Source organism: Oncorhynchus masou, chromosome 12 (assembly GCF_036934945.1).
Source record: "Oncorhynchus masou masou isolate Uvic2021 chromosome 12, UVic_Omas_1.1, whole genome shotgun sequence".
NCBI classification, from domain to species: Eukaryota; Metazoa; Chordata; class Actinopteri; order Salmoniformes; family Salmonidae; genus Oncorhynchus; species Oncorhynchus masou.
Genome location: NC_088223.1, coordinates 76487071 through 76498531, shown reverse-complemented (window position 1 = coordinate 76498531; position 11461 = coordinate 76487071). Strand labels below are relative to the sequence as shown.

General features: G+C 40.4%; 1 protein-coding gene across 3 annotated transcripts in view; it reads left to right on the top strand.

Annotated features, from left to right (window-relative positions):
* Positions 1-11461, top strand: part of LOC135550822 (cytotoxic and regulatory T-cell molecule-like) — a 33752-nt gene that overhangs the window by 17150 nt on the left and 5141 nt on the right. The window contains exons 1-6 of one of the 3 annotated variants that reach the window (XM_064981957.1): positions 5620-5713; positions 7802-7837; positions 8200-8352; positions 9128-9247; positions 10458-10619; positions 10987-11169. In XM_064981957.1, coding sequence (XP_064838029.1) covers positions 5668-5713; positions 7802-7837; positions 8200-8352; positions 9128-9247; positions 10458-10619; positions 10987-11169 — 700 coding nt within the window. In that variant the 5' untranslated portion in view covers positions 5620-5667. Of the gene's footprint in view, positions 1-5619; positions 5714-7801; positions 7940-8199; positions 8353-9127; positions 9248-10457; positions 10620-10986; positions 11170-11461 lie in introns of those variants that run through there. The other 2 variants (XM_064981955.1, XM_064981956.1) reach the window with 2 other exon arrangements.

The window sequence follows — 11461 nt, the reverse complement described above, 5'->3', positions numbered from 1 at the left end:
TGGCATCAAACACATTGATTCTGTTCCAGCCATTATGAGCCATCTTCCCCTCAGCAGCCCCCACTAATTTAAATGTTTTATTTAACCTTTATTTAAGGTTAAGTCAGTTAAGAACAAATTCTTACTTATAATGACAGCCTAGGAACAGTGGGTTAACTGCCTTGTTCAGGGGCAGAACGACAGATTTTGACATGTCAGCTCGGGGATTCAATCTAGAAACCTTTTGCTAACCACTAAGCTACCTGCTGCCTTACCTCAAGGCTAAATGTTCCCAGGAAGGAAATGTAACAATGTCACATGTTACTGGTGGCTCTATATGTCAGCCTTGAACCAACCTATTTCATCAATTCAAAGTGAACAGCCAAAACAGGATTTGAACGTGTGGCCCTGAGGTCTTTTGACAGTTGCACTGCCTGTGCTGATACTCCCATTATAGAGTATATGAGGAACTACACAGAATGCTACACAATTCCCCCTCTCTCTAGAAGAGTCCCATGCACAAAAGCAAACGGGAACCTTCTTCAAAGGCCTGTGGGACTATCCTACTGCTGTCACCAGTGTAGAAATTGAAGTGGAACCGCCATAGGGGGGATCGAACCAGCGACTCTGTGGTTTTGGGGCAAATGAACTTCCATAGGTGTCATAATACCCATAAAACCTAGCAGTCAAACAGGGAAATGGTTCCAATCGTTTTTCCACCATTAATTTTTCCCATAGGCGATTTTAGGAACACTTAAAATAAGGGCTGTGTGTCATGTAGGCTTACCCTGTAGTTACACGGTTATCAAAACACCACGTCCGGGTAAGCCTACATGGAACACAGACCTTATTTGAAGTGTTTCTAAAATCCCCATATTGAATGGTGGGGAAATGATTGGAACCATTTCCCTGTTTGACCGCTAGGTTTTATGGGTATTATGACTCATACTGTGGAAGTTCATTTGCCCCAAAACCACAGTTGCTGGTTCGATCCCCCCTATGGCGGTTCCACTTCAATTTCTACACTAGTGACAGCAGTAGGATAGTCCCACAGGCCTTTGAAGAAGGTTCCCGTTTTCTTTTGTGCATGGGACTCTTCTAGAGAGAGGGGGAATTGTGTCGCTTTCTGTGTAGTTCCTCATACTCTATTATTGATGCAAGATGCAGTATCAACCACTGGATTTAATTTCATGAAGTTTCTCCACTAGATGCCATCATAGATCACTGCGCCGAAGAGATATTGAATAGATGTAATTGTAGCCTTCTATTTGAGGCTTTAGTCTAGAAAATGCTCTTGACTATATTCTTAAACAATTCTAAATCATCCCCCATACCCTACTTCCAAAGAACGTATAGTTCTGAAAGGATTGGGCAGATATTGTAATAGCTCACCCTTGATTGCCTCTGTGGAATTTTCACTGAACTTTTAGATTGAGCCTGCACAAACACCCATGTCTAGGGGGTGGGGCAAACGCTCAATTTGGAAGTGGGCGTTTGTGTTAAACATTTAAATGTTCTGCTAGTTTTTCTTTTTTGATTTGAAATTGTACTAAAAGGAAATGATAAATGATTTGCAGATTCATTCATTAGTATGTTGTAGAGCTGTGTACCTCAACCTACTTCCAATAGACCTAACAACAGTAGTCACTGTACAACATTGGTATAGCCTGGTGAACCCAGCCTGATTGCTGCGTTCACCATTCTCACCATTCCGTTCACCATTTCTCTTCACAGATCAGTCTGTCATTCCTCATTGAAACCGTCTGAGCCTGGGGGCTTTATTTTCAGCTGGCACTATTATCAAACACACATTAGTTGGCAATTTTGGTTTGTAAAAACTGTCTTTGGCTTTTTCCATCCTGTGCGTCAGGTTCGGCAATTTACTTCTCTAACATCAGCTCACTTGTGATGAGGTGGAGGGGTGGGAATATCTAAGCTGTGTGTTCTTAATGTGCACCAAAGTGCCAATTTCATGCAATGTAAGTGGGGACCCAACAAAATCAGTTCTCATCACAAATGCAGATGGTTATGGAAAATATTTTGTCAGTGGTGGCCATGGCGCAATGCCTATGTAAAGAAAAAATACAAAAAATATCTGCTCACTATTCTGCTGCTCTTTAACTTTTAATAAATCTTACATGTGGTTTGTTCAGCCATTCCTATAGGGAAAGAATTAGGTTTTGGGATAAACGCTTACAATAAGGCCTGTGGTTAACACAGGCTTAGGAGATCTTATACAAATAAAATAAAAATAAAAATTATTTGTCACATGCGCCGAATACCTTACAGTGAAATGCTTACTTACAAGCCCTTAACCAACAATGCAGTTTTAAGAAAATACCTTTAAAAAAAAGTAAGAGATAAGAATAACAAATAATTAAAGAGCAACAGTAAATAACAATAGCGGGGCTATATACAGGTGGTACCGGTACAGAGTCAATGTACGGGGGCACCGGTGTCGAGGTAATATGTACATGTAGGTAGAGTTATTAAAGTGACTATGCATAAATAATAACAGAGAGTAGCAGCAGCGTAGAAAAGGGGGAGGGCAATGCAAATAGTCTGGGTAGCCATTTGATTAGCTGTTCAGGAGTCTTATGGTTTGGGGGTATAAGCTGTTTGAAAGCCTCTTAGACCTAGACTTGGCGCTCCGATACCACTTGCCATGCGGTAGCAGAGAGAATAGTCTATGACTAGAGTGGCTGGAGTCTTTGACAATTTTTAGGGCCTTCCTCTGACACCGCCTGGTATAGAGGTCTTGGATGGCAGGAAGCTTTGCCCCGGTGATGTATCTGGCCGTTCGCACTACCCTCTGTAGTGCCTTGCAGTTGCCATACCAGGCAGTGATGCAGCCCGTCAGGATGCTCTTGATGGTGTAGCTGTAAAACCTTTTGAGGATTTGAGGACCCATGCCAAATTTTTTCAGTCTCCTGAGGGAGAATAAGTTTTGTCGTGCCCTCTTCACGACTGTCTTGGTGTGCTTTGACCATGTTAGTTTGTTGGTGATGTGGACGAAAGGAACTTGAATCTCTCAACCTGTTCCACTACAGCCCCATCTATGAGAATGGTGGCGTGCTCAGTCCTCCTTTTCCTGTAGACCACAATCAACTCCTTTGTCTTGATCACGTTGAGGGAAAGGTTATTGTCCTTGCACCACATGGTCAGGTCTCTGACCTCCTCCCTATAGGCTGTCTCATCATTGTTGGTGATCAGGCCTACCACTGTTGAGTCATCAGCAAACTTAATACTGGTGTTGGAGTAGTGCCTAGCCGTGCAGTCATGAGTAAACAGAGTACAGGAGGGGACTGAGCACGCACCCCTGTGTTGAGGATCAGCGTGGCGGATGTGTTGTTACCTACCCTTACCACCTGGGGGCAGCCAGTCATGAAGACCAGGATCCAGTTGCAGAGGGAGGTGTTAGGCCCATGGTCCTTAGCTTAGTGATGAGCTTTGAGGGCACTATGGTGTTGAATGCTGATCTGTAGAAAATAGCATTCTCACATAGGTGTTCCTTTTGTCCAGGTGTGAAATGGCAGTGTGGAGAGCAATAGAGATTGCATCATCTGTAGATCTGTTGGTGCAGTATGCAGAATGGAGTGGGTCTAGGGTTTCTGGGATAATGGTGTTGATGTGAGCCATGACCAGCCTTTCAAAGCATTTCCTGGCTACCGATGTGAGTGCTACGGGTCGGTAGTCATTTAGACAGGTTACTTTAGTGTTCTTGGGCACTGGGACTATGGTGGTCTGCTTGAAACATGTTGGCATTACAGACTCAGACAGAGAGAGGTTGAAAATGTCAGTGAAGACACTTGCCAGTTGGTCAGCGGCCTTGTTAATGTTGACCTGTTTAAAAGTCTTTAAAAACAAACAAAAAATGTAACCTTTATTTAACCAGGCATGTCAGTTAAGAACAAATTCTTATTTTCAATGACAGCCTAGGAACAGTGGGTTAACTGCCTGTTCTGGAGCAGAACGACAGATTTGTACCTTGTCAGCTCGGGGGTTTGAACTTGCAACCTTCCAGTTACTAGTCCACCGCTCTAACTACTAGGCTACCCTGCGTCTTACTCACATAGGCTACGGATAGCGTAGTATGATTCGATCTTAGTCCTGTATTGACTCTTTGCCTGTTTGATGGTTCGTCAGAGGGTATAGCGGGATTTCTTATAAGCTTCCAGGTAAGAGTCCCACTCATTGAAAGCGGCAGCTCTACTCTTTAGCTCAGTGCAAATGTCACCTGTAATCCATGGCTTCTGGTTGGGGTATGTACGTACAGTCACTGTGGGGATGACGTCCTCGATGCACTTATTGATAAAGCCAGTGTCTGATGTGGTTTACTCCTAAATGCCATCGGAAGAATGACCTTTATGAATTATGAATCCTTTGTGCTTTGTGTAAAATACATGCTTCAAAATTCACAAAAAGTAATGTTAGCTGATGGAGATTATCTCATAGAACAAAACGTATAAGATCTAACTAAGCTTGTGTTTACCACAAACCTTATTTTTGTGTGTTTATCCCCAAAAAACTCCATTCATTTTCCCATAGGTTTTTTCCTACAAATCATGGTGGAGTTAGTGCCTACTAAAAGACTCCATTACTATTGTGCTCTATTCCAAAACACTGCATCTAGTCTTCTATGGTATCATGGTGGTCCACAAACAAATGTTAGACGTGCATGCTACCACCTACAATAAATTACTAAAGAAACAAACATTAAGAAAAACTCAACCCTCCTACCCAATTCTGTACTACTAAGAAAATAAAAAAAGAGCCTTACTAACTTCTAACAAACCATCCAAAAAATCCCTTACAACCCCCCATACAACCTCAATAACCATACACATGAATCTTTCCCTCTCTTTTACATTCCGGTACCTACAACAATACATCAACACATGCTTCACTGTTTCATCAACCATACACTGTACACAAACTATTCACATGCTTGCCAAACAGATGTAATGAGTTCAATGTCCTAGGCCCAACCGATCAAACACCACCTCTTCCTTCCTAATCTGACCTTTGAATTTTGGTCCACCAACCTTTCTTTGGAGGGCATATAAATGCCGGATCTTGGGCTTGTGGTCCCACCTCTTTTGCCACACATCTATAATAATGTCTCTAATCTTACATCTGGCCTCACCTCTACCAAGTGGAGCAAGAATGCCAATTAAATCTAGTTTTAAAGCCCTTTTGGCTACCTGGTCTACTATTTCATCCAGAGTGGACTGGGATCCAGCAGACTCACACTACTACACCCAGTCTTTCGATGATTCACCATAATAACATTAATGCCTCCAACCCCGCATCTATTGGACAACGCCCAGACTGATATAGTATTATAAGTGAAATAAAATAGTAAACGCAGGATCCGGCTGGTTCTACCAGGCTACAACATTGGTGCATGGTGATAACTTTCAGGAGATGTCATAAAGACTAGAAAATAGACATTCTTAATATTTGTCAATTCATAATCCAATCAACATTGTTTTATTTTTCATTCCATGTGATCAACAACCTCTAAATGTATCACCCGAAATGCCTTTGAAAGTAAATGTATTCAGTGTTGCGTGGAAGCCCCATGAATTTTGCTGTGATGTCATGGAAGGCCCCTTTCTGTAGTGTATAAAGGCACCTCAGAGAGGAAGTGGCTCTGATAGTCCACATCTGAATCTGACAGTCAAGATGCCACTAAAGCTGCAGCTTTGCTTCCTAGTCTTGTTTGTAAGGGGTGAGTAGGCTACTTCACTGAAAGTAATTGTGTCAGAGACAATTAGGTACAAAGTACCCAGGCAGGGTACATGTAGGCCTATACAATAAAGATTTATAGAGATATATGTTTTTGTTGTAAGATAACACAAATCAATATGTTTGCTGTATTTATATTTAGATATTTTTTAAATTGTAAATGTTTCCACAATCTTTGTCAGCATGTCAGATCAATTAAAATTGAACTGTTTTTTTTATTGATACTGGTGCTGTGACACATTTAGTTGTTTTCTTGAGAATTGTGGAGGGGAATTGCTCTACTGTAAGTGCATCTGAATGATGTTACCAATAGATTGAGATAAATCAATGCTGTTATTAAAATGTACTCGGGTTGGAGAGAAATGTTGTATATCAATATACAGCCTAGCATATGATGTATACAGGTGAATACTTAGAGAAACACAGAAAGCCACTGTTGACCACTGTGCCCTACTTTTGATTACACAATATCTTCCAAAAATGTTCAATAATCTGCCAATGTCATCAGTTTTTTATTTTCAGTGTCACATAGCGTATATACAATACTATTTTATAATCTGGGTGGTTCGAGGACTGAATGTTGATTTGCCTGAAAGCCGTGGTATATCAGACCGTATACCATGGGTATACTGTTCTAATTATGTTGGTAACCAGTTTATAATAGCAATAAGGCAACTCAGGGGTTTGTGGTATATGGCCAATATACCACTGCTAAGTGCTGTATCCAGGCACTCTGCGTTGTGTCGAGCATAAGAACAGCCCTGAGCCGTGGTATATTGGCCATATATCATACCCCCTCGTGCCTTATTGCTAGGGTATAGTATGATAACCATCTTGTGGTTTCTCTGGCAGTCTGACAAGTAGTGACAACAAAAAGAATAGACATGATCAAATGCTCTTTAGATTGTATCACAGTGAAAATGTGTACTAATTGTTGCCTTGTTTAAATATGTTTGGCAAATTATTCTTTGCATCCCTGAATGTCATTTGGTGACTTTTTAATCATATAGCATGGTTTTTAAATTGATAACAAAAAGAGTCTAGTTATGCAGTATATTAGGAATTGGCAAAAAGACTCAGCACTGTAATACAAGCTCTGTGTTTATTATCACAATGTTTCAACCATTAAAGTACCTCATTTAATATACGAATATTGAATTCAATCGTTGAAGACAGCTGTAATAATCACAACGGTTTAATTCTAAATGACAGTAATTCCATGGACCACCATAGACCATCCCCATGGAATTTCTTTCATTTCTTTCATTTCAGTAGGTGCTATGTAGCATTACCCTATTATAAGGTTACATTATTTTAGCCCACACAATGTATGAAAACAGTTTCCCTTCAAAACTTTTCAAGCCCACCAACACCAACGGTGTCAATTTGCCACCACAGTTAATTTTTCCATATACAGTAGGCCTACCACTAGTCATCATAGCAGTAGCATAGGAAAAAGGAACACATGACGCTCACGTAGACAGTGTGACGAAAACCACATGCCCCTTGCTTTCGCTTTCACACCCCTCATGTGAATGGTGACTGACCACACTATGCTTGATTTCCTGTCAGTTGCAGTGTAGAAGGCTGTGTGAAAGTTGGCTGCATAATCTGTAGGCCTACATGCAGTGTAGGGGCAAATGCACACCCCGCATGTTGTTTGTCACACCTCAAGCCCGACAATAGCATCTCAGTCTACTTCAGTTTCATCTGTGGCCCCCAGAGGCAGAGTCTGAGACCAGGGGCAGGCAGAGTGGTAGAATAGTGCTATGAGTCAGAGCTGTGAGAAATGAGGGGTCGGTATAAAGGTCTGTCGGGTCTTATCCAGATAATTTACACTGCCCACATGCTCATCATTCTACGACCCCTAAATCTCCTCTGTATGATTGCTTTTCAATACAGTCCATCCATAATCATATTATGTTAATGGAATACTGTAAGAAAGAGGAAAGTGCTGTTGAAAAGTAGGGTGAACATGTTTCATTATGTTCATGTTTCAATCATGTTGGAAAATTCTATCCTGTCAATCAAAGTATGTCCTATACTAACTCATTTGTATTTGCCATTGCAGGTTCCGTTGCAGTGCAACATATGACCGTAATGGAGGGTGAGACTCTAACTATTAAGTGTCACATTAGAAATGCTCACAGGAGCCACGTGGAATGGAAGAATCCTAACGGGCATGTGATGTTTTTCAATGACCATAAGGGTGAGGATATTATAATACCACATATAGATGTTCATTTTATTTTATATACAGAAACGAAGCAGTATCTCCATTTGAATGTAGACTGGAAGCCCACTAAATGAGCAATACATTTTGACAGCTATATGGCTAGAATAATAATAGTTGTACATGATATAAGTAAAAATGTTTGTTCCTACTCATATTGTAACATCTTTGTTATGAACTAAAGTAGTTGAGTCATGATGTGACATGCATTCTCTCTTCCTTATCTTCACTAACAGCCCTGAGGGATAAGCGCTACAAGATAATCAACTTGTCCGAGTCCGATTTTTCAGTCAGTGTGTCTGATGTCACCTTCAAAGATGGAGGCCTCTACACATGTTTACATTACACAAAAGTGCCTGTAGTGAAGTCAGTTACCGTAACAGTTTTGGGTAAGTATGACATATTGTCATAGCATTGTTGTCTATAGTGATTAAGAAAGCACACAGCCTTTGTCTTTACTTAGTAGAATTGTCAACGCGAATGCCCCGCCCACTTGGGGATGTGTCTTTTTCAGCCATATATTTCCTGTGTTTGAGTGGTGCAAAATCCACTTGTCACCTAAATCTCACTGGATATTTATGCAAATGAGGCACATATAATTTTCTTTATTTTAACACGATATAAAATAAATACCTGATAACAATAGAAAATGTATATATGAGTGCATTCGAAGAAGAAACATGTTATGTGCTATACCAGTAAAACATGTTATGTGCTATAATTCATTCAATACCTGATGGATTAAAAAGTATATCTTCATCCATTGTCCAACTGTTGCATTTATGATAATTGTTTATAAAACCTTTTAACAATTTTGATGACCGTTGATAGTAAAATATTTGGTAACACTTTATGTGGATATTCCTAAGTAAATGGTTTGTACATGTTCGATAATTGTCAACAACATTTCAACTAATTATCCACTAACCCTTATCCTAACCATAACCTTAGTAAGCAGTTGCTTATAAACATAGTATGACCATCTGTAGATAATCTATTTAAATAAAGTGTGACCGAACATTCATATTGGATCAAATCAAATGTTATTGGTCACATACACATATTTAGCAGATGTCAGGTGGTAGAGTGCTTGCCCCATTCCCACTTCCAACTAATTCAGTTGAATCCCAAAATCATAACCTCACTCTTTTTGTCATTCTCAAGGTATGCCAAAATTGGAGATAACAGAACACAATGGAAAGACTACCATCAAATGTTCTGCAGTGGGAAATAGCCATCCTCCCAAAATTTCATGGCTTTTGGGGAGTGGGTTAGAAATTGATGGTAAGTTACCTTTATTCTAGATTCACTTAGTAGATTTCATGGCAAGGGATTATGTTACGATCGAAACCTTCTGATTTTGGTACACTTACTATTTCTAGGGATCCTAGGTCTAGCTAAAGGGTGTGTTTTTACTCCTGGTTGACCAGCCCAAGTGAGTTATGTTAAAAAATGGTGCATGACAAACAAATAATAGTATATACAAAAAGGACAACAAAACAAAAACTAAATATTCAAACCAAAGGTTTACATGGCCACCAAACTCCAACAGCCTCACAGCTCTGCCAGTTGCCACACCCTGGTTGCCACACCTGTGCACAATCAACACTTAACAAGACTTCCTGGCAGAGCATAACCCCTGACACTATATTTGTGACAGAAGTGGAATGGCGGCCGTGAGGCTATCGGAAAGCCCGGCCAGACGTGTAAGAGGTTAACGGTAGATTGAAGTGCGGAGACTTGTCTTTTCTGTCTGGAGGGGGCAGTGTAGCATTCTTCGCAAAATCAGGAACGTTTCAATTTCACACCAAGTGGGTTAACTCTATTGGCACAATGCATAGGGTGTTTGCATTTCACACCAGCGACCTTGGTTTGCTTCCCTGCCCCGCCCTGCCGTTCACTTAAAAGGGGGATACCTAGTCAGTTGTACAACTGAAAGCATTCAACTGATATGTGTCTTTCGCATTTAACCCAACCCCTCTGAATCTGAGAAGTGCGGAGGGCTGCCTTAATTGACATTAATTAACTGCATTGCTCAGGAGCAGAACGACAGATTTTTACCTTGTCAGCTCGGGGATTCGATCCAGCAGCCTTTCACTTACTGGCCTAATGCTCCGACCCTCCAGGCTACCTGGAGCCCCACTTACATTATTCAATATATTTAACCAATGATAACAACCACTTTAAGGGATTGTGGAAAATAAAAACACAAGACAAGTCAAAATGGAGTAGTAAGAGACTGAAGATGTTGTGATGATATATAACGAAGGGAAATGCCTCAAAACAGTTTAGACTTCCCCTGCGAAAACAAATTCCCCACACATTCCACTTTATCTCATCCAAAATAAAGGGAAGTGAAATGTCTGTATTCTCCCTGTAAAGGGCAGTGCAGGTCAGTATTATAAGAATAAGTATGATGGTTGTTGACATTCTGTTACATATGACATTTTGACACTTTACCAAAAGTTAATTGAACCTTTCTCTTGTTATTTAGCTCAGCCTCAGTCCCAGTATCTTTTGGGAAAAAACATATATTCCTCCCTGGATATCTTGCATGTTCAGTCCCACAAGAGGAGAGTCACAGTGAAATGCATCGTTCGCCATCCAGCCTTACACAATTCTTCTCTGATGAATTTCGTAAAAATTGGACAGAATCGTAAGTCCCAAGTTCATTGTTCACACTTTCAAGCTATGGGAGGTTGAATTTAGCAGGGTATAAAACAATGACAATACTATGATGACCTCAGATGACCTCCTTGAGAGTAAAGTGGAAATATCCAACAAAGAATTTAAAATAACAGGTATGCCTTTATTTCAAATGTAGTTCTGCTTGTAGTGTTCTATTTGAGGAACATTGAAAGGAAAGTGTGCACATTTGTGGTTTCATTGCACAGTCACACTGTGGGTACTTTCTCACTGGTTTAAAATTATGCCATAAGAACTGTAGGGTCATGGCACACTAGGGTATCTTTACACAAATATCACACAAATATCAATAACTGAAATTCCCTTCTATCTTATAGCCTCTGAGGAATCACACTCCACTTCGAGAACCTCTCATTGGCCAAGTACAGAAGGTCCAACAACAGTCTCCCGTTGGCCTGGTACACAGGTGTCAACAGAAAAACCAACAGCTACAGCCTTAAATTGGCCCAATACAAAGCGTTCACCAGCATCAACCCCTGACTCACAACTCAGCACTCACAGTAAGTAAGATATTTTATTAACAGCCATGTTGCCCTGAGGTTACATCTACAAATGTTTTGCGAGTTGGTTTTCAACATGTGAAAAGTTTGTGTTTGTGAAAAGTTTGAAAACTGCTTAGGTGCAAAACAAAGGCACTTGGTTCTCATACCATCAAGGATGTTTCCTGAAATGGAAGTGAATAGCAATATTAGCCATATAGGTCCTCAATTTAAACCAGAATTTCAGCTCATGCTTTTTTTGTGTTCATTTATGGTACCTGGATTTTGCCATTTGTTGTTATATATATTGACT